The following is a 23,927-nucleotide window of genomic DNA, read 5'->3' as shown; positions in this document are numbered from 1 at the left end:
CTTTGCCCATGACGCGGGTGAACTGGCCGGGGATGTCTCCCTCGGCGATGAGTGTGGTACCCGTCTCCCCCTCCCCTCCTCCCGGGGCGGCGCTGCTCTTCCCCTCTGGGCTCAACAGAGGCCTGTGTGCGGTCGAGGAGGGCGAGCTGGGGGACGACTCATCGCTGGCCACCGCCTTAATGGGCGTCAGGATCATCTGGTGGAGCTCGGCGAGAGGGCCACGCAGGTTACCGCCCTCCAACACATCCTGGGAGAGAGAGGGAGAAAGTGAAGGGGAAAAAGAATACAAGAAAGTGAGAGAGAGAGAAAGTTAAGAGTGACAAGAGAGAATAAAGGAATGAGAAAGGAAAGAGAGGTCACAAAGATGAGCGAAAAGAGAGTAGTGAAAAGAAAGGAGAAGGTAGGTATAGCAGGGAGGAAGTAAAATCAGCATGATTCATATGAAGGCGCTTCTTTAACATCGAAGACGCACATCAGCGGCTGGTACGCGTGGAGGCCTGCAAGATGCTAAATGTGTTTATGCTAATTAACGGTCAATTACAGTGAGACCGGCAGTCTTTTGCATGACATTAACCGGCATACAAAATGTCATGACCACCACAGAACCTAGATGATACCAAAACAGTTCCGGACCGTTACAGTAAGGGAGGCAAATATGCATATTCCTATTCAGAGGAGAAGCATTCTACAAGTCTATGTCAGAGTCCTCTCTACACCAGCAGCTGTCAGGTGGGCGACGGGATACCAGCCATGAGATGACGAGGGAAAGTAGTTCCAAAAATAAACGCACGTTTCGCTCCTATCCTGTCTGCTTCTCAACGTGAAAGGAGAGCTTCCAAGGGCCCTCACTTGGACATCTTCCTAGTATTGTTTTCACCAGTCTTTCCCACTACGTGCAGAGGGAAGGAAGAAGTCGAACAGAGGAAAAAGAGAACGAGCAACTGTCCTAACTTCAGTTGACTGACCCTTCAGAAAGGAAGTCAAAAGCTGACCCCATTTGTCCGCCTATTCCGCTCAATCCCAATCCCAAAAATCAACCCCTAGACCCTACGCACTCACAGATCTGAGAGGGTTTGACTGGTGTAAGCAATATGGTAACAGCTCCACTTGTTCACAACGATATTGCTTATACTGTACCTATCAAATCCTCTTAGATTGCCACAAGTGCACAGGGTGTAGGGTTTTAGAGGTTGATTTGGGATTGGGCCTCCAGACATTGTAGAAGCTTTGTGACAATTCACTCAACCTAAAAGTTGACAACTTGCACCGCTGACCTTCTCTAGGCAACGCAGCATTTTCTGACGCTCCTTCAGCTTCTGAATGCTGATCACTATCTTGTGCCGTGCCCCTTTGGTGACATTCTGCAGAAGAAAAACACAACGACATGTTAAATACACAGTGAAACTAATAATGAATAACTCAGTGTTGAAACTGAAAATGATTTGTAACTTGTCAGCTCGGGGATTTGAACTTGCAACCTTTCGGTTACTAGTCCAACGCTCTAACCACTAGGCTACCCTGCCGCCCTAATGATTTTTAGCTTGTTATAAGCACGAATGAGCCGTTATAATGTCTTATTTGTAACGCTTAAAATACCGGTTCATGTCTATCAGCTCTTTGAAGGCAGTGACTTTCAATGCCCTAACATTTGCTGAGTCATTCCTAGTACATTTTCCTTAGGTATTCCCATAGTTAGAATAAGCCATCTATGCTCTGGTTACTACTGACCTGTGATTCCAGCTGCTGTTCGGTCAGTGACATCATCTCGTCATAAGTCATGGTGGAGAAGAGCGCCGCATATTTGTGGAGACGGAGGCTTTTCAGCCAGGCTGGCACATCTATAGGCACACACACACACACGTCAGACCAATGTCACATGTCTAGGGCACAGCTGGAGTAAGTCAGGGACCTATGACATCACAGATGGGGTAGTGTCCTCCTTTCTGGTAATCCCTCTCACCATTAAAACTGGCCTAATGGCTCAGGGGTGTCCCAAATGGCACCCTATTCCCTATTAAATACTTTACTTTAGACCAGGGCCCATAGAGCTCTGGTCAAAAGTAGTGCACTATATAATGTGGCATTTTGGAACCCTGCAACTCTAACCTTTCCTGTCAAGGCTGTGACGTAAACATTGATACAAGAGACCACCTCATATTTTGGTCGCTATCTGAGAGAGTTTTGGTTCTATGACCATTAGCTGACTAGAAGCGTAAAAAGGAAAATTATACCGCTCGCTATGGTTGTTGTGTGTTGAGAGTGCAAATGTCAATTCACTTAGCGGTCTTTCACTTTACTGCTTTAAAAATCATGTTTCATTGCCACTTCATAATTGGTAATATTGAATTTTAACAGTGTACTTCACACCTGGATGCAAACGATAGGCTCTAAACAAAGAATAAAAATGGCCTTTCTTTCAAAATCTTTGACCCTAAGCCAAGACGTACAAATCTAGAAACCGCCACTGTTAGCAGGATGGACCGTTCAGGACCCGTATTCAAAGTGTCTTGGCGTAGGAGTGCTGATATACGATCAGTTTGTGTTTTATATCGCAATGAATAAGAGTATACGGACAGGACGACGGACCTGATCCTTAAATCAGCACTCCTACGCTGAGACACGTCTGGAATATAGGTGATGGATGGAACGCTTCGGGGAACTAATGTTTATATTGTTAACGCTTAGCAATGCTTAGTAATCTCTACTCAAAGAACTCTGGTGGGAGTTGACTGTAAATATACTGGTGTTTTTTTATTAACCCCCCCCCCCCCCCCCAACAACCACAAACAGGCGAGTCATCTCACTCTTCCTGTAGATAGCTACGGTGAAGTTAAGTTCAGGGTCATGTTCATTAGGCACCCAATGGAAGAAAATGGACTGAAACAGGGAGGGAACTACCTGGACTACGAAACACAAAATGTTCCATTTCAGTTGCAAAACGTTTTCAAACATTGTGTGCCCTAATGAACATGACCCAGAAGACGACTTGGACGCTCTGTCAGTTATCTTTCGAGAATTTTACTTGTCAGAGGGGGATGTGGTGCCAAGAAACGTTACTGTACTGTATGCAGGCAGGCAGGGACTGTTCCGATTTGAATGTCAGTCTGGATAAGGGGCATTTGCTGAACTAATACGTGTCAATGGTAGTGAGGGTCAAGCAGTGTTTCCCCTACCATTGTAAAGCTGGGGCAGGCCCCCCTGCCCAACTCTGTTGGTCCCCAGAGGGCCTGGATGTTGCTTTGGGGGCCTTTGCGCCACGCCTGGACAATAATCTAAGGGAAAGACTGGGGTAAAGAAGTGGGGAAACTTGTGAAAATGCTTCAGCCGGCATCAACTATAAAGCCCCCGACTGATGTTAAGTGATCAGGTCACACACACCATTTATGGAGTGATATTAATTCCAACATACATTTGATCTGAATTCATTAATTTTGAATTTGTATTCATAAATTGAATCAACTTGTCCAACGCAAAGTAAAAAAATATTAAATTAAAATTCAGAATACAAATTCTAAAATGATTAAATTCGGATAACATTTCTGTTGGCACTAATATCACCCCATACACCTTTCCTCACACACACTTTTCTCAAAACCAAATAACCAAACAATTCACACAACTATCCCAATGAAAAACCAACATCGGCTTAAAACGAAAGTTAAGGCTATCACTCAACCAAAACCATAATTTTCATGATGTCACGTACATTTGGCTTCAGGGTTATATGGGGTATATGAACCAGATGTCACTGTATGTCTGTGTCAGGTCCTGAGACTGAGCATGCGACAGGGTCTAAAAGAAAGCCACCCCTGAAAGATGTCATCGGAGACTGACTGGAGCATGTTTGCTTGTGTCCTTTCTGTGCCCCGCCGTTGCTACTGTAGTCAAGACTTATCTGAGCCCTTAACATGAGCAGCAGTGGTGCATAACAACTTAAAATACCATGCGACAGGTGTCTCGTTTCCTGTTGCCACGTTCACTCAAATATGTGCACAGACAAGACATCAGAGATAGGTCTAATAAGTGATAAAACCATAGAATGTGATATTTTGAACTATGTACAAAAAAATTTAAAATAAAATCCACAAAGTACCATTGATGTGACCAATGTTGTGCTTTTCTGTAGGCTACATTCAGAATTGTGTGACAACAGATGGGATGTTCATTTCTATGAAAGGGAAGCTGGGGGAAGGGGTGGCTTGTGAACACCTGGAGAAAAGCAAGTTGCTTGTTTGATCACTACACTATAAATTGAGAATTGATATTCTCCCATAATGTTTTCCAGGAACTCCTTTCAAACCATATGTTTTGTTTGGCCAGTTTTTTTTTTGTTGTTGTGAAAGAACACTCATGACCCCTGGTAACCTCTGGATCAATTGTTGATTGATTGGTTTGGTTGCCCCCCCCCCTCCCTCAATTACACCTCTTCAACATTAACCTCCTCAGACCAGGACAAAAGCTCTGTTGGACTGACACTGCGACTGATATTTAGAAGTTTTAACATTTTAAATCAATGACCAGATCACTACACTACAAATCTAACTGCCAAAAGCAGGGAGGGGGGGGCAGCATTGGTCACCTCAAAACAAACAATCAATGAGGGACATGCTGAAGTGAACACCCTCCACTCCGCTAGTCCCCAGCCCCCATGGCTGCCTCCTCCAGGCTACTCTGTCCACTGTGCCTAAGCTACGCATGAAAGCGGTGGAGTACCGAACTCACCCCTCATGCAGCTGCCCTCCTCGTGGAATGTGCTGCTGCGGTGCAAGCCTCCTCCATCCTCCAGGTGCTCACTGCCGCCGCTGCCCGACGACGCTACGCTGCTCTGAGGGGAGAGGGGAGCGTGTTGAGGGTCGGTGGGGGCCAGCCCCAGCCCTCCTCCTCCTCCTCCTCCCCGGGGACCGCGCAGGTCCTCCTGGGAGATCCAACCATGACCCAGGCCCAGGGCTTGGCCGCCCGACGAGGAGGAGGAACTGGCCAAGGAGCAGCCGCTCATCGGGGGGGTGAGGGACACCGAGCGCTTCAGGGGACTGTGCTGCCCGCCGCCACCGCCGGACAGGACTGCAAGATACACACAAGAGACAGGGGGAGGCCCAGACTGTTAGAAAGGGGCTCAGCGGTCTGTTTACCATGATACTACTACGACAACACACTGTGTTAGCTAGAGAACTAGTAGGGACATATGGACAGATGGGCATGGTGAGGCCCAGACCAGACATGAGCCTTAGCCCCCTGCTCAACTTTGATACTGTAATCAATGTAGTGATGACAACACCCATTCACAATACACGGTTCTCCAGCCAGAAGAAGTAGGCTAGTGGTGATGGAGCTCTAGTTAGAAGTGAAAGCAGCTTTTCAGTCAGAGCGTCTGGATTATGGAACACACAGCCAATCAGTGTGAGAGAGTACAGTACCGTTGCTAGCTTTCAGGAACGCCTGAAAAAGTGGCTAATGGCAAAACAGTCATGTGAACATGAAGACACTTCGACTCAAGATTTCAGATACTGTAGGACCAAGAGACATTTAAACACTGATGTAATATTATAATTACATAGTCTATTGCTGTGTGTGTGTGTGTGTGTGTGTGTGTGTGTGTGTATATATATGTGTGAGATATACAGTTGAAGTCGGAAGTTTACATACACCTTACATACATTTAAACTCAGTTTTTCACAATTCCTGACATTTAATCCTAGTAAAAATTCCGTCTTAGGTCAGTTAGGATCACCACTTTATTTTAAGAAAGTGAAATGTCAGAATAATAGTAGAGAGAATGATTTATTTCAGCTTTTATTTATTTCATCACATTCCCAGTGGGTCAGAAGTTTACATACACTCAATTAGTATTTGGTAGCATTGCCTTTAAATGGTTTAACTTGGGTCAAACATTACGGTAGCGCGTCCACAAGCTTCCCACAATAAATTGGGTGAATTTTGGCCCATTCCTCCTGACAGAGCTGGTGTAAATGAGTCAGGTTTGTAGGCTTCCTTGCTCGCACACGCTTTTTCAGTTCTGCCCACAAACTTTCTATAAGATTGAGGTCAGGACTTTGTGATGGCCACTCCAATACCTCGACTTTGTTGTCCTTAAGCCATTTTGCCACAACTTTGGAAGTATGCTTTCGGTCATTGTCCATTTGGAAGACCCATTTGCGACTAAGCTTTAACTTCCTGACTGATGTCTTGAGATGTTGCTTCAATATATCTACCTACTTTTCCTGCCTCATGATGCCATCTATTTTGTGAAGTGCACCAGTCCCTCCTGCAGCAAAGCACCCCACAACATGATGCTGCCACCCCCGTGCTTCACGTTTGGGATGGTGTTCTTCGGCTTGGAAGCCTCCCCCTTTTTCCTCCAAACAAAACAATGGTCATTATGTCCAAACAGTTCTATTTTTGTTTCATCAGACCAGAGGACATTTCTCTATGAAACTATGATCTTTGTGCCCATGTGCAGTTGCAAACTGTAGTCTGGCTTTTTTATGGCGGTTTTGGAGCAGTGGCTTCTTCCTTGCTGAGCGGCCTTTCAGGTTGTGTCGATATAGGACTTGTTTTACTGTGGATATAGATACATTTGTACCTGTTTCCTCCAGCATCTTCACAAAGCAGATGTCCTAACCGACTTGCCAAAACTATAGTTTGTTAACAATACATTTGTGGATTGGTTGAAAAACTAGTTATAATGACTCCAACCTCAGTGTATGTAAACTTCCGACTTCAACTGTGTGTGTGTGATATATTATATATATATATATATATATATATATATATATATATATATATATATATTATATATATATATATATATATATTATATATATATATATTATATATATATATATTATATATATATATATTATATATATATATATATATATATATATATATATATATATATATATATATATATATATATATATATATGAGAGAGAGCGAGAGAAAGATACAAAATGATGTGAAAAACCCTTTCAAATTAGTGGATTCGTTGCTGACAGGTGTACAGTGCCTTGCGAAAGTATTCGGCCCCCTTGAACTTTGCGACCTTTTGCCACATTTCAGGCTTCAAACATAAAGATATAAAACTGTATTTTTTTATGAAGAATCAACAACAAGTGGGACACAATCATGAAGTGGAACGACATTTATTGGATATTTCAAACTTTTTTAACAAATCAAAAACTGAAAAATTGTGCGTGCAAAATTATTCAGCCCCTTTACTTTCAGTGCAGCCTTTTTTATAACTTCTCTCTGGAAGTTCAGTGAGGATCTCTGAATGATCCAATGTTGACCTAAATGACTAATGATGATAAATACAATCCACCTGTGTGTAATCAAGTCTCCGTATAAATGCACCTGCACTGTGATAGTCTCAGAGGTCCGTTAAAAGCGCAGAGAGCATCATGAAGAACAAGGAACACACCAGGCAGGTCCGAGATACTGTTGTGAAGAAGTTTAAAGCCGGATTTGGATACAAAAAGATTTCCCAAGCTTTAAACATCCCAAGGAGCACTGTGCAAGCGATAATATTGAAATGGAAGGAGTATCAGACCACTGCAAATCTACCAAGACCTGGCCGTCCCTCTAAACTTTCAGCTCATACAAGGAGAAGACTGATAAGAGATGCAGCCAAGAGGCCCATGATCACTCTGGATGAGATCTACAGCTGAGGTGGGAGACTCTGTCCATAGGACAACAATCAGTCGTATATTGCACAAATCTGGCCTTTATGGAAGAGTGGCAAGAAGAAAGCCATTTCTTAAAGATATCCATAAAAAGTGTCGTTTTAAGTTTGCCACAAGCCACCTGGGAGACACACCAAACATGTGGAAGAAGGTGCTCTGGTCAGATGAAACCAAAATTGAACTTTTTGGCAACAATGCAAAACGTTATGTTTGGCGTAAAAGCAACACAGGTTTTCACCATCCCCACTGGTGGTGGCAGCATCATGGTTTGGGCCTGCTTTTCTTCAGCAGGGACAGGGAAGATGGTTAAAATTGATGGGAAGATGGATGGAGCCAAATACAGGACCATTCTGGAAGAAAACCTGATGGAGTCTGCAAAAGACCTGAGACTGGGACGGAGATTTGTCTTCCAACAAGACAATGATCCAAAACATAAAGCAAAATCTACAATGGAATGGTTCAAAAATAAACATATCCAGGTGTTTAGAATGGCCAAGTCAAAGTCCAGACCTGAATCCAATCGAAAATCTGTGGAAAGAACTGAAAACTGCTGTTCACAAATGCTCTCCATCCAACCTCACTGAGCTCGAGCTGTTTTGCAAGGAGGAATGGGAAAAAATGTCAGTCTCTTGATGTGCAAAACTGATAGAGACATACCCCAAGCGACTTACAGCTGTAATCGCAGCAAAAGGTGGCGCTACAAAGTATTAACTTAAGGGGGCTGAATAATTTTGCATGCCCAATTTTTCAGTTTTTGATTTGTTAAAAAAGTTAGAAATATCCAATAAATTTCGTTCCACTTCATGATTGTGTCCCACTTGTTGTTGATTCTTCACAAAAAAATACAGTTTTATATCTTTATGTTTGAAGCCTGAAATGTGGCAAAAGGTCGCAAAGTTCATGGGGGCCGAATACTTTCGCACACTGGCTGAGAAGGCAAATGAGATGATGTACAGGAGAGCACTTTGTGCCGCCCGCCAGTCTCTTTCTCTCCCTATATGCGGCAACACTAACTGTGTTGGCCTGGCTATGTATAGGACTTCACGAGCTGATTTAAAATAGGTTCCCAGCTAAGATTACATCCTCCAGTCCCTAAATATTAGCCATTTTCCTTACATACAGACTCTCCACAAAGGCTACCTTACATGGGTAAGGGATGGGGCTAGGGAGGTACAGTGCGGTAAAAGATGGGGAGGAATGATTTTATGTGAAAATTATTATACCAAAAAGGTGAGGACAACAATTAATCTGACAAAACTGAATCCAAACATTACTCTGTTGATTTTACGTGTATTTTACATTTACTGTACTTTTCGCTATATCTGCTATATCTATAACTATATCTGAAAATACTCTGGATACCATGACAAGAATATTCCTGGAAAATGTGACTCGTTTCAGGAAACTAGTCATGTGTCGCACGTCACTACTTCACGAGAGGTATTTGAACACGTATTTGAAAGCTTTTTTTTTTCTGGCAGAAATGCCTTTTGGAACATGTGAACTTTCACGTGCCTTAATAACAAACTTGTAATGCCATTTGTAAATACGGATACAATTATTAACTTACAAGCCTATTTGGCTTAGCCACAGAAAAGTATGCCACCTTTAAATACGAATACAATTATTAACTTACAAGCCTAGTTGGTTTAGCCACAGAAAAAGTCAGAAACCTTCACGCTATCTATAATTGGCTGAGATAATAGATGGGCTGGACATCCCGAGAGATGAGTTGGATTGCAAGACACACACAATGGATTGGTCTGCCATGTAGCATGCTTCTGTCTATAACATGAGCTGCTCAGCGTGAGTAGACAATCCATTCAACTGCAGTTTTTTTGAAAGATATCACGAAGAACTGCAATGAAGAAGTTGATCGAGTTTTGAAATCAGCGGAATGCCCGGTGGAAGCAGAGTATGATAGCTAAGGAAATTCTGGCGTTTAATTGCAAATATGGGGTTGGAGTCGAAAAGAGAAAATACAGAAGGCTGTTGTATAAAATGGATTACATCTTCAAACTAAGGGCAAACATGGCATCCGTGACAGAGAGGGAGAAGCGTTCATCCATGTATACGGGTAAGAGTCTAGCTAGCTACATTTTCAGATCTTACATGTTTCTAATTTTGTCAGAAAATAATTTATTGCAAGTTATAGCGTACAGTTAGCTAGCCAGGTAACGTTAGCCGGCTGACACTTGCTAACGTTACGTGTATAATCTGTGTAGTAACATTATTTGTATCTCAGAAAGCAATTTGCATTAGTAGTTATAGCCTAATGTTAGCTAGCTAGCTAACATTGAACCTAGTTGGTTAACTTTAGTTATCCGTAGATTCATGCATGGTAGTAACATTATGAGTTGGGATTATGGTTCATTTTTTAGCTAGCTAGCTACATGTCTAAACAAGGCGGCACTATGCAAGTAACCATTTCACTGTACTATTTACACCTTCTGTAACCTGGGCATGTGACAAATAAACGTTGACTATATTTGATATAGTGTGTGTTTACCAGAGACAGTAATGCGAAGAACAACATGACCAGCACCAAAGTCAAATTAGGATATAACGTTAGGCCAACGAGTGTCCAAGTTCTAAAATCATGCGGTAGAATGCCCTGCTTTTATTTCGTCACACTCACAAGTTAACATTAACTTAACATTAGCTAGCTAGCTAACAATCTGGAAACGAACAAAAACATTGTTTAGAGAGTTGCTTTTAGTGGCCTGGTTTTCTAGATTGGCATATCCTAAATAAATTTTTAAGCGAATGGGCTTGTTGCCAGTTGTCATGCAGCATGTCGTTTTTGTGTTTATACTTTTTCAAAACGGACGAAAATAGAATGTTTGAATAGAAGTAGTATAAACCAGCCTTTAGTCTGAAACTTTTGGTCGTTTAGTACATGGTCTCACATGTGAATCCTTTGAATTTTTTTAATATTTATTTTAACTTTATTTAGCCAGGTAGGCTACTGGAGAACAAGTTCTCATTTGCAACTGCGACCTAGCCAAGATAAAGCATAGCAATTCGACACATACAACAGAGTTACACATGGAATAAACAAAACATAGTCAATAATACAGTAGAAAAAAAAGTATTTATACAGTGAGCGCAAATGAGGTAAGATAAGGGAGTTATAAGGCAATAAATAGGCCATGGTGGCAAAGTAATTACAATTAAACACTGGATTGGTAGATGTGAGGAAGTAGAATATGCAAGTAGAGATACTGGGGTACAAAGGAGCAAGATAAATAAATCAATCAATATGGGGATGAGGTAGTTGGATGGGCTATATTACAGGTGGGCTGTGTACCGGTGCAGTGATCTGTGAGCTGCTCTGACAGCTGATGCTTAAAGCTAGTGAAGGAGATATGAGTCTCAAGCTTCAGTGATTTTTGCAGTTCGTTCCAGTCATTGGCAGCAGAGAACTGGAAGGACAGGCGGAATTGGCTTTGGGGGTGACCAGTGAGATATACCTGCTGGAGCGCGTGCTACGAGTGGGTGCTGCTATGGTGACCAGTGAGCTGAGATAAGGCGGGGCTTTACCTAGCAGAGACTTGTAGATGACCTGGAGCCAGTGGGTTTGGCAACGAGTATGAAGTGAGGGCCAGCCAACGAGAGTGTACAGGTCGCAGCATGGCACTGTGATAGACTGCATCTAATTTGTTGAGTAGAGTGTTGGAGGCTATTTTATAAATTACATCGCCGAAGTCGAGGATCGGTAGGATGGTCAGTTTAACGAAGGTATGTTTGGCAGCATGAGTGAAGGATGCTTTGATGCGAAATAGGAAGCCAATTCTAGATTTCATTTCGGATTGGAGATGCTTAATGTGAGTCTGGAAGGAGAGTTTACAGTCTAACAAGGCCTATATCTGTTCCTGGTTCTAAATTTGAAAAGGGGCATGCTTATTTAAGATGGTGAGGAGGGCATTTTTAAAGAATGACCAGGCATCCTCTACTGACAGGATGAGGTCAATATCCTTCCAGGATACCCGGGACAGTTTGATTAGAAAGGCCTGCTCGCAGAAGTCTTTTAGGGAGCGTAAGACAATGATGAGGGGTGGTCGTGTGCCCGTGTTTACGGATTTGGGGTTGTCCCTGGTGGGTTCATTGATCATTTGTGTGAGATTGAGGGCATCAAGCTTAGATCGTAGGATGGCCGGGGTGTTAAGCAAGTCCCAGTTTAGGTCACCTAGCAGCATGAGCTCTGAAGATGGATGGGGGGGAAATCAGTTCACATATGGTGTCCAGGGCACAGCTGGGGGCAGAGGGTGGTCTATAGCAAGCGGCAACAGAGAGAGACTTGTTTCTGGAAAGGTGGATTTTTAAAAGTAGAAATTCGCATTGTTTAGGCACAGACCTGGATAGTATGACAGAACTCTGCAGGCTCTCTCTCTGTAGTAGATTGCAACACCGCCCCCTTTGGCAGATCTATCTTGTTGGAAAATGTTATAGTTAGGGATGGAAATGTCAGGGTTTTTGGTAGTCTTCCTGAGCCAGGATTCAGACACGGCTAGGGCATCCGGGTTGGCAGAGTGTGCAAGGGCAGTGAATAAAACAAACGTAGGGAGGAGGCTTCTAATGTTAACATGCAACAGGCTTTTACGGTTACAGAAGTCAACGAAAGATGGCGCCTGGGAAATGGGAGTGGAGCTAATGGGCTTCCATCAGTCAGGATGTGGCCCAGAAGTTAATTGACAGCATGCCAGGGCGGATTGCAGAGGTCTTGAAAAAGAAGGGTCAACACTGCAAATATTGACTCTTTGCATCAACTTCATGTAATTGTCAATAAAAGCCTTTGACACTTATGAAATGCTTGTAATTATACTTCAGTATTCCATAGTAACATCTGACAAAAATATCTAAAGACACTGAGGCAGCAGACTTTGTGAAAATTTATATTTGTGTCATTCTCAAAACTTTTGGCCACGACTGTACATACTAACATACGTATGAACGTATGGAGACAGATCCATAGTCCCTCCCACCCAATTTCATTGTGGGGGAAGAATCATTTTTGGGGTCCAGTCTCCAAATTAGGGAGTATTTCTAGTCAAACTTTCAAGCTTAAAAGCACCTATCTAACTAGGCAAGTCATTTAACAAATTCTTATTTACAATGGCAGCCTACCCTGGCCAAACACTCCCCTAACCTGGACAACGCTGGGCCAATTGTGCGCTGCCCCATGGGATACAGCCCAGGATCAAACCAGGGTCTGTAGTGACGCCTCTAGCTGCAGTGCCTTAGACCACTTCGCCACTCGGGAGCCGCAAAAATACTTATCAGATCTAGATGGGGATTCCTAAACACTTCTTGGGTTGTCTAGAACAGTCCAATGACTTCACTGGTTGAAATGGTTGAATATAAAATCAAACTAGAGAAAATTACTTAATGTGGGTATGAGCTAAAATTCTTTCTAACCTAACCACTTTGGCTGACAGTAAATGTACTTGCGTTGGGGTGAGGATTACTAGGGCCAAGTTCAGTAAGCAAACGTTGTGGATTGTTGCAAATAGAAATGTCATGAATAGAGCGGACATGATTCTACATATCAGGCATGTTTGTTGTACGTGAGATATCTCTATCTGAACGTTCTACAAAGTTCTGCCCAACCCAAATTGTTTTCAGCAATTTAGACATCCTGGCTGATTGGCTGGCTAATCCCACAGGGACCTACCATTGGCTAAAAGAAGGGCAACTTTAGGTTAGAGTTGTGAAATCGTTCCTTTGTGCGATGGACATACTGCTGAAACTCCCAAGCCTAGTCAAAAATAAAAGAGGATCTTGTGCTTGGCCCAGAGCTTTAAATGTGTCCTTATTTATATCCTCAGCTGTCTCCTTCATTGAAAAAAAAAATACCAATGCATTCTTTGGCTGGAAATAACCTGCTCTAACCACAGATATGTTCAATCTGACTGGCTTTGGGGTGCTGGAGCACAGTAGGGCCTACACACCCACCTACCGCTTTAGACTTCCACACAGCGGGCAGAAATTTTTCTTTCCTTTGTCAGAGGTGGCTACTGGCTGGCTGGGTTGGTTTGTTTGGAGTCTGTTTACCTATGTGACGGCCTGACCTCATCTAGAATGTTCTCGTACTAAAAATCTAATCAAATTTGATTTTGTCATGTGCTTAGTAAACAATAGGTGTAGACTAACGCAGAGAGAAAAAGTTGTCGAAAAAGAATAACATGAGAAGCTAGGGAAGAATAACCTGGATGATGACAGATAATGGCACCTTCAGACCTATAGTATTGGGTTAGGGTCAGGCTTGGGTTTAAGTCCTATTAGAAATCGTTGCAGATAGAAATATCACAAATAGAGCTGACACGATTCCTTATTCTCCATATCAGAGAGGCATGATATTTCTATCTGAACATTCATTCAAATACTTCAGAAGTCACAAAACTGCAAAACCCGGCCACCTGGCACTCCAGACAGGATAAAGAAAAAACAAAGAGTATTAGAAATATTTCAAATAGTATTTTAGCCCAGGTCTGGTCAAACGGGAAGACCCTTTATTTGAAACGGTTGCTAATACACTAAAGAGGTGTAAAATGTCATTGTAAATCCCACTAAACTATAATTTCAAACAGTCCAGAGGTGAGTTAAATCCCTTTAATAAAGACCACCTTCTTGTCAGTAGCATTCAGGAACCCTGATTAAGCACATGCAACTGCTGAGCATGCTGGCTGCTAAGAGTGTGAGTCTTCAAATACAAAAACAACCATAAGTGGTGGAGAAGGCCACGGCTCGACACGGCTTCCTTTCCTCGTCTCCTTTCATTCACCAAAATTGACGGTGAAAAGCCTGGGTAGCTTTTCAAACTTAACGACTTGCTCTTTGCAGGATAAGCCAGATTACTACTGTAATGCAAACAGGGTGTAAACAGGGCTTTATGAATTCAATTTGATTGATTGATTGGACTGCTTTCAGATCAGTGCTGATCCAGAAAGAACGTAAACCAGGAGAAGACACGAGGAAAGGAAGCTATGTCAGACTTTTGGGACGTAACCTACAAAAAGCAGGAAATCGAAAAATAAAGAGCCACTCACTGCTGCCGCCCGTGCCAACCGTGTTGATACTCCCAGGCACCGAGGAGGATGGGTAGAGTGCCAGGTGCCCGCCATTCTCACACCCTCCATGCCCCTGCTGCTGTTGGTGCCAACCACTGCCCAATCCCGAGTCCCTGGACCCCTGCCAGCCGTTGAGCCTATCATCCGAGCCGTAGCGCTGGTGGTGGTACAGCTGACCCAGGTGGCTCCCTGAGGAACTCCAACTGGACCCCGACAAGGAGTGTGTCGAGGGGGGCGTCTGATGGAGTGAGGCCGAGGCGGGGGGTGGCCGTTCCAACGAGTCACCCCGGGCAGCGGCGCGCTCCTCCAGATGGTTGAGCCAGAGGGCGAGGGCGGCGCGGTCGTCCAGCGAGGTGGCCGGGTGGATGAGGGCGTAGGAGAGGAGCTGCCGTGACTCTTCGAGGTGGCGGCCATGGTCGATGGTGTGCGCCAGGATGCGGGGGAGGAGGCGCATGTACTCGCCCTTGGCTTCGACGTTGCCCGGCTTGAGCAGGGGCAGGTGGGTGAGGACCAGGGAGATGACACGCTCCTTGGGCTCGCCCTGCCACTGGCTGATCACCACTGGGGGAGGAAGAGAGGAGGGGAGTGGAGAGAAAAAAAAGAGAGAGGAAGGGTTAGTACAAAAATCTACAGTACAACATAACCGTGGCTTATTCAGGATGGTGCAACACTTTGCATTTTGCAGATAGCAATGTGTGTGAGACGATCCCTTATCCAGCAAGTCAGAACATCAATTCTGTTCCACACAATATCTTTCGTTAGAAATGTTCTGTAATTGCCTTCGCACTGGGCTGAGTGAAGCCTGGGATAGACCCATGGTGTTTGTATTAGCTTGTTCTCTCTAAGGAAAGAGGCAGGGTGGATTTGGCCTTCGGTTCGACAGAACTCCAGGCAAAGCCACTCTCTCTTCACATTCCAACAGATTCTCAACTTATCCCCAACATATTATGGGAGCTGGAAGAAAACTAAGTACTTCAGGTATTCCCAAACAATTATGTTGTGGGAGCTCTTGCTTGTAGGAAATCCAGATGCCTTCCCCACCCTTAAACAGGACTTGACAGGAACATAAAATAATCAATAACCTGTTTACAAGCACACATGGTGGTGGGCAGACGGAGAAAGCAAGGGGTGGATGGAAGAACGAGGCGATAAAGGACAAGATCGATTACGAGGTGTTGCTTTTTATTTTCCTCTTTTGTTAAAATCGCCACGTTCAAATTCTTTAAAAGTGCATCCCCTCCTTCCTCTAAGTAATCACGGGTTAGAAATGAATGGACAGGTGAAAGCCATGTGGAGTTCACTTGTCCAATCATGCCTAAATCAGTGATAACATCAAGGAAGAATGGACAATAAAAGGAATATCTAGAAGTGTAGAGTGGGTGGGTAGGTAGTTAGTTGAGCCCTAGGCAGTGTGGTTGCTATACCTATCCTGTGAGGTCGTGGAGCCTATTGTTGTCTCAGCACTGCAGCCGTGAGAAGCATGCGTCTCAGAAACATTGCGTCATTCCTATCAGATTGGGACAGAGGCTATACATACGTCCGGGTCGAAGCTGTGGGGCTCAGGCCTGACCGCCACCGAGAATAGAGGAGACTGTATTGTAAGAGTAGAGGATACTGCAGTCAGCCCAGGGGTTAACTTCCTGTTTAGGGATCGGGATGTGTGCATGTTTGTGTGACCCTTTACGTCATTGGTCAAACATAACAGGCCGGGCAGATGTAGGCTACTGTAGTCCTCATCTCTAATTCTGATACATGACGAGAGGGAATAGATAAATACTAAATATATCTAAATAATAAATGATAGAATAATACTACAGTATTATCCAGAGGTCACAGCTTTGTCACAGAAACAAAGGTTCTGTCCCAAATGGCACTCTATTCCCTATATAGTGTATTACTTTTGACTAGGGCCCATAGGTCAAAAGTAGAGCACTATATAGGGAGTAGGGTGCCATTTGGGACACGTCCTGAGTACAGAGGCTTGTTTAGGAACGAGGCAAGGCTAACTCCTTGTTTAGAAAGCACACAGATGTCACCTAATGGGGACCACAGGCGGGCGGCTCTGTGACTGGCCTATGTTTAAGTGTCCCCTTCAGTAGCTAGGGCTTTTTTTTGGCACTGCCATTTTTAAAGTTCACGCGCCCTGACGGCAAGAGAGAGAGGAGGTAGAAAGGGAGAGAGAAGGAAGAAGACAGAGGGAAAGAGGAGAAAGGGAGGCAGTGTATGGAAAGGAGAGTGTGCGAGAGAAAAAGAGGGCAACAAAATAGTGGGAAAGAGAGAGGGAGTGAGCGTGAGAGGACGATGTGATCTTTTCAATCAGAACACATGTACGCTACAACCATGCCCAGGGATAAAACACTCAAACCTGATTCTACACTGCTTGCTTCAGGACCAAGTAAAGATGATATTTATTTTTGATTTATTTTTATTTCACCAGGCTAGTTGAGAACAAGTTCTCATTTACAACTGCGACCTGGCCAAGATAAAGCATAGCAGTGTGAACAGACAACAGAGTTACACATGGAGTAAACAATAAACAAGTCAATAACACAGTAGAAAAAAAGAAAAAAAAGAGTCGATATACATTGTGTGCAAAAGGCATGAGGAGGTAGGCGGATAATTACAATTTAGCAGATAACACTGGAGTGATAAATGATCAGAAGGTCATGTGCAGGTAGAGATACTGGCATGCAAAAGAGCAGAAAAGTACATAAATAAAAACAGTATGGGGATGAGGTAGGTAAATTGGGTGGGCTATTTACCGATGTACTATGTACAGCTGCAGCGATCGGTTAGCTGCTCAGATAGCAGATGTTTAAAGTTGGTGAGGGAGATAAAAGTCTCCAACTTCCAACGATTTTTGCAATTCGTTCCAGTCGCAGGCAGCAGAGAACTGGAAGGAAAGGCGGCCAAATTAGGTATTGGCTTTAGGGATGATCAGTGAGATACACCTGCTGGAGCGCGTGCTACGGGTGGGTGTTGCCATCGTGACCAGTGAACTGAGATAAGGCGGAGCTTTACCTAGCATGGACTTGTAGATGACCTGAAGCCAGTAGGTCTGGCGATGAATATGTAGCAAGGGGGGCAACAGTGAACCTGACACAATGCTGTAAAGCTAGAGAGACTTCCTTAGTTGGAAATCTAGTGGAATTTATAGTTTGTTTTATCTAGACTAGAGCATACAAGTCGCAGTGGTGGGTGGTATAAGGTGCTTTAGTAACAAATGGATGGCACTGTGATAAACTGCATCCAGTAAGCTGAGTAGAGTATTGGAAGCTATTTTGTAGATGACATCGCCGAAGTCGAGGATCGGTAGGATAGTCAGTTTTACTAGGGTAAGTTTGGCGGCGTGAGTGAAGGAGGCTTTGATGCGAAATAGAAAGCTGATTCTAGATTTGATTTTGGATTGGAGATGTTTGATATAAGTCTGGAAGGAGAGCTTACAGTCTAGCCAGACACCTAGGTACTTATAGATGTCCACATATTCTAGGTCGGAACCATCCATATTCTAGGTCGGAACCAACCAATTGGTGATGCTAGTCAGGCGTGTGGATGTATTCAAGACCATCTACAGTATCTGCAAGTGTCAACAAAAGGGCAGGGGGCGGCAAGTAGTCTAGTGGTTAGAGTGTTGGACTAGTAACCGAAAGGTCAAATCCCGCGCTGCCATGGTAAAAATCTGTCGTTCTGCCCCTGAACAAGCAGCTACGGTAGGCCGTCATTGTAAATAATAATTTGTTCTGAACTGACTTGCCTAGTTAAATAAAATGTTACATTTTAAAAATATATAAATAACCAGGGAATGAGAAGATGTAGGTGTATTTTCCCATAGAGTGGTGCCCCAGTGCTGTACCTACTGCCTATGGCTGGACTAAAAGCCCGGTTTATCTCGTAATCAAGTCCTCATGACCCCCTGTAATGCCCCTCACTTGAGTGCGCACTTGACTTGGCCTGAGCTCCCCCTCTCCCTTTTTGCTTTCACTATCCACTGACTCTCCAATCCTACGGTTGCTCTATCAGTCTACTATGCTCCTCCACTCCCTCTCTTTTCATCCTTCTTTACTTGGCCTTCCTCTCCCTCCACCTTCCCTTTCTCATCCACTCCCCCCTCTCTCGCTTTCTCTCTCTCTCTAAGGGGTTAGTTGTGCATGAGAGCAGCAGGCAGCTAACACAATAGTCTACTCATCTCTGGGATTCTCACTTCCTCACTCCCCCCTCTCCCCCTTCACTTCCTCCCTGCATTCACATACAGATGACATCCAAAAACAGCTTGAGACCACAAGTCTTCCTCCGTCTAAGTGTCACTTTTATTAATCTATTCCTTGCCTGTCTGGGAAGAAGAGCGACATTGATCACACTTTATTGAAATGGGATTATGTTACGTGCATCTTTGAACGGGTATCCATTCATCTTGTGCTGTGAGACACACACACAATCAACAATGTAGAATACAAAAGTCCTGAGTGCGCTCGCACACTCTCCTCGTCTCCTCTCCTGCATCTACACTGATCTGAAAACACAGGACAGGTGAAAAGCAATATGGAAACCTCCCTCTGGGAATTTTCATACACATCATCATTACAGTTACAGTACAAAGGTAAGAAGACGAGACTCAAATACCACTAGAGATGCACCCCCGGGGGTTGGAAAGAACAAGAGTCAACAACAGCTGGACGAGTCTCAGTGGATGAGAACGCTTCCTTTACAAAAGAGGGGGAAATAAGGAGAAAGAGAAACCTGCCCACATTGCCTGTCAAGAGGTCAGTTTACAGCATTCAGAGGTCAAAGTGTGGTCACTAGGCTAGGGAAACAAGCCACGAGTGAACCCAGAGGAATGCAAACAAGGAGGGAGAGTTTTGAAGTCTGTGGCAGACTTCTCTTCTGCTTTCCTCCTCACTCTATCCCCACCCTCGCTGACCCCTCAGGGTAGTGTTAACCTCATCCAAGTCCAGCAGAAAAAGGGAGAGAGAAGAAAAAATAAATTAGAAAGCAGAACAGACACTGTTGAGGGGCTTTAGAAGTAGAAAGGAAACAGTGAGATGCTGCTCCTTACCTCCCCTCACTGGACCTGAGTCAGTCATCACTCCCTCAGTCTCTCCCATTCCTAGTAATTTTTGTCTCTCCCGCTGAAAGATGTCAGTCTCTGAGTTTCTCACTCTCTAATAGCTCCCTCTGTCCTTCCCAACCTAACTCTGAGGGTATGGTGACTGGCCTTAACAGAGGGAGAGGTAATTTCTGGGAATGTGTGGATCACATTCACAGTATCTCCAAGCCCCCCCGTTCAGTCAGCCGGACTTGGGCCTGTTCTCTCAACTAGACAATGCAGTGTTGCCTGATGAACTCCACGTGGCACCCCGGCCCAGCAAACAAAACACTTTTTCCGCTGTCGCAGAGGGTGTGGCTTTCTAAAATTCCTGCCATTGGGCCATATTTGGTTTCTTTCTCTTCAGAAAGAAACCACATTTTCTCCCCAAAATACGATAAAAGAATTAATACAAAAATGATGCTAAATGAACATAGGGGAAACACTGGGAACAGGGTGTCATTTGGACCAGTAGCCATGGCACTCATCAAAAAGGGTGCGTCCTTCGCTCAGTGTATAAATAAAGCCGTGTTTTCCCACTTGGGTCACTTTGCAGAGGCATGTGGTTCTCGCACTTCCTGAGCTCAGCCCAACTGTCTCCCTGCAAGTCTGGTGCCACAAACCCCACGGATGATACAGAAGAGACAGTTATCAACCATAGAAATAAAAATCAGGGTTAGAGGTTCCAAGCTCTTTCTTTGGATTAGATTCCTATGAAACCAAGCTCTCATACAGGTCACCACAGGAAGGAAAAGGTTTGTCATCACCACCAACACCGTAGATCATTTTACTTGCCGGCAGAGTAGAAATGACAAAGAGACAGACAACTCTAAACAAAATAGACTCTTCAAGCCCACTCCAAAATAAATGGATGCCTATAGATAGGGAGGTCTCTGTTTTTAGAAGGATTACAAAAATGAACTTAGGAGTTTTCAAATGGTCGTCATGGCAGTGGTAAGCCAGGTTTTAGGCTAGGCTACGTCACAACAAAACAAAAAAAACATCCCGCACTGTATGTCAGTCTGACCTGGCTTCACCATCACATGGTCCAATTTCGCTCAAGCTGCCTGAGCTGTGGCAAATGACACATCTTGCAGTGGTTGGCTGTCCTTCATAGACAAGCCACAGCTTTGGTTTGTGAACTCACACAGAGACAGACACAGGGCACACACATAGACACAGGGAGAGGTATAACGTCGAGAGAGAGAGAGGTGGTCACTGGGTCCATGCCAAACCCATTACATAGCCAACTAACTGTTCACAGGAAGTGTCCCCTTTGAATTAAATCAAACTTTGAGACATCAAATGACAGAGGGTTGGATGCAAATCCAGCAGCTCGAGAAGCATAACTTCCGTACAGATACAAGACAGACAACAACTTCTTCATCTTTTGTCCATCCAGGTGTAGGAATTATGTCGAGTCCCCGTGGAAAATTAGTTACACAAGTGATTTTTATAATTGGCTGAGATGACACACACACACACACACACACACACACAGGGAGAGACTGTCAGACACATGATTCCCCTTGTTCTAAAAATAGTTCTGGTCAACATCACACACAGTCCCAACAACGCCGGGCGGGAGAGAGATAACACCCTATTTATACGAGACCAGAAGAGCACATCAACCCAGCCAGCCACCACACATTGCGTGCACACCAAACACTCCATACGGCCCCCAAAAATGCCATTATTAGCCCGCCACTCCCCCACCACAATGCTTTGGGCCACCATCCACCCAGCGCTGCCTGTTTTCCGTCTGAAGTTTACGTTATGGCTGAGTTTAGAGCCAGGTTTATGGGGCCTAACCCTACTGTCCTGTATTTATCCTGTCAGCAAAACAAACAGGTCCCGGGGCCCTCTCCGTGCCCGCCGCGCTACCGGGGGCATTTTTAGAGTGTTGAGTCAATAGGGGGCGACTTGTTCCATTCAACACAGCGTATTCCTGTAACATTTGCCTTCACAACGTGAGGTTTAGCCTTTAGCCGCAGTTACACTACATGGCCAAAAGTATATGGACAAACCTTCAAATTAATGGATTCTGCTTTTTTCAGCCACACCCATTGCTGACAGGTGTATAAAACTGAGCACACCACCAGGCAATCTCCACAGACAAACATAAGTAACAGAATGGCCCGTACCGAAGAGCTCAGTGACTTTCAACGTGGCACTGTCATAGGATGCCACTTTTACAACTCTGGGATTCTCACTTCCTCCCTCCCTCCTCTCCCCCTTCACTTCCTCCCTGTATTCACATATAGATGACATCCAAAAACAGCTTGAGACCACAAGTCTTCCTCCCTCTAAGTGTCACTTTTATTCATCTATTCCTTGCCTGTTCGGGAAGAAGAGCGACATTGATCACACTTTATTGAAATGGGATTATGTTACGTGCATCTTTGAACGGGTATCCATTCATCTTGTGCTGTGAGACACACACACAATCAACAATGTACAATACAAAAGTCCTGAGTGAGCTCGCACGCTCACATACTCTCCTCGTCTCCTCTCCTGCATCTACACTGATCTGAAAACACAGGACAGGTGAAAAGCAATATGGAAACCGCCCTCTGGGAATTTGCTTACACATCATCGTTACAGCTACAGTACAAAGGTAAGAAGACGAGACTCAAATACCACTAGAGATGCACCCCCGGGGGTTGGAAAGAACAAGAGTCAACAACAGCTGGACGGGTCTCAGTTTAGCCTTTAGCCGCAGTTACACTACATGGCCAAAAGTATATGGACAAACTTTCATATTAATGGATTCTTCTTTTTCAGCCACACCCGTTGCTGACAGGTGTATAAAATAGAGCACACCACCAGGCAATCTCCATAGACAAACATTTGTAGCAGAATGGCCCGTACCGAAGAGCTTAGTGACTTTCAACGTGGCACTGTCATAGAATGTCACTTTTCTAACAAGTCAGTTCGTCAGATTTTTGCCCTGCTAGAGCTGCCCCGGGTCAACTGTAAGTGCGGTTATTGTGAAGTGGAAATGTCTAGGACTAACAACAGCTCAACCGCAAAGTGGTAGGCCACACAAGCTCACAGAACGGGACCGCCGAGTGCTGAAGGATGTAAAAATCGTCTGTCCTCGGTTGCAACACTCACTACAGAGTTCCAAACTGCCTCTGGAAGCAACATCGGGAAAGAACAGTTTGTCTGGAGCTTCATGAAATTAGTTTCCATGGCCGAGCAGCCGTACACAAGCCTAAGACCACCATGCGCAACGCCAACTGTCGGCTGGAGTGGTGTAAAGCTCACCACAATTGGACTCTGGAGCAGCTATCTGGAGAGATGTATCATGCTTCACCATCTGGGTTTGGCGGATGCCAGGAGAACGCAACCTGCCCCAATGCATAGTGCCAACTGCAAAGTTTAGTGCAGGAGGAATAATGGTCTGGGGCTGTTTTTCATAGTTCGGGCTAGGCCTTTCAGTTCCAATGATGGGAAATCTTAATGCTACAGCATACAATGACATTGTAAATTATTCTACGCTTCCAACTTTGTGGCAATAGTTTGAAGAAAGCCCTTTCCTGTTTCAGCATGACAATGCCCCCGTGCACAAAGCGAGGTCCATACAAAAATGGTTTGTTTCGAGATCGGTGTGGAAGAACTTGACTGGCTTGCACAGAGCCCTGACCTCAACCCAATCAAACACCTTTGGGATGATTTGGAACGCCGACTGCGAGCCAGGCCTAAACGCCCAACATCAGTGGCCAACATCACTAATGCTCTTGTGGCTGAATGGAAGCAAGTCACTGCAGCAATGTTCCAATGTTCTAGTGGAAAGCTTTCCCAGGAGAGTGGAGGCTGTTATAGCAACAAGGGGGGGGGGGGGGGGGGACCAACTCTATATTAATGCCAATGATTTTGGAATGAGATGTTTGACGAGCAGTTGTCCACATACTTTTGTCATGTAGAGTAGCTCCCTCAGAAAAGCTTGCTCAAAAGACTAACATGTGGAGTTAGGAAGTTTAACCGAGCCAACAGACTGAGAGAAAGGGGGGAAAGCAATGGATAGTGGCCCAGAAAGAAAAACAGTCCTAATCATTTGGTGGGTGCTTATATATTTGTCCTATTTCA

The 23,927-nt window shown here is 44.4% G+C and overlaps 1 protein-coding gene across 9 annotated transcripts in view; it reads right to left on the bottom strand.

The window, feature by feature from the left end:
- Window positions 1-23,927, bottom strand: part of LOC110505226 (protein Smaug homolog 1) — a 114,353-nt gene that overhangs the window by 34,216 nt on the left and 56,210 nt on the right. For 6 of the 9 annotated variants that reach the window (XR_005039592.1, XM_036962992.1, XM_036962993.1 and 3 more), the window contains 6 exons: window positions 14,732-15,313; window positions 4,723-5,061; window positions 3,174-3,284; window positions 1,729-1,838; window positions 1,275-1,361; window positions 1-247 (listed from right to left, as the gene is read on the bottom strand). Coding sequence is in view for 8 of the 9 variants with exons in the window: in XM_036962992.1 (XP_036818887.1) it covers window positions 1-247; window positions 1,275-1,361; window positions 1,729-1,838; window positions 3,174-3,284; window positions 4,723-5,061; window positions 14,732-15,313 (1,476 nt within the window). In the remaining variant the exon portion in view is untranslated. The remainder of the gene's footprint in view (window positions 248-1,274; window positions 1,362-1,728; window positions 1,839-3,173; window positions 3,285-4,722; window positions 5,062-14,731; window positions 15,314-23,927) is intronic. The other 3 variants (XM_036962996.1, XM_036962997.1, XM_036962998.1) reach the window with 3 other exon arrangements.

This window comes from Oncorhynchus mykiss, chromosome 25 (genome assembly GCF_013265735.2).
Source record: "Oncorhynchus mykiss isolate Arlee chromosome 25, USDA_OmykA_1.1, whole genome shotgun sequence".
NCBI classification, from domain to species: domain Eukaryota; kingdom Metazoa; phylum Chordata; class Actinopteri; order Salmoniformes; family Salmonidae; genus Oncorhynchus; species Oncorhynchus mykiss.
This window is presented reverse-complemented; position numbering and strand designations above follow the sequence as displayed.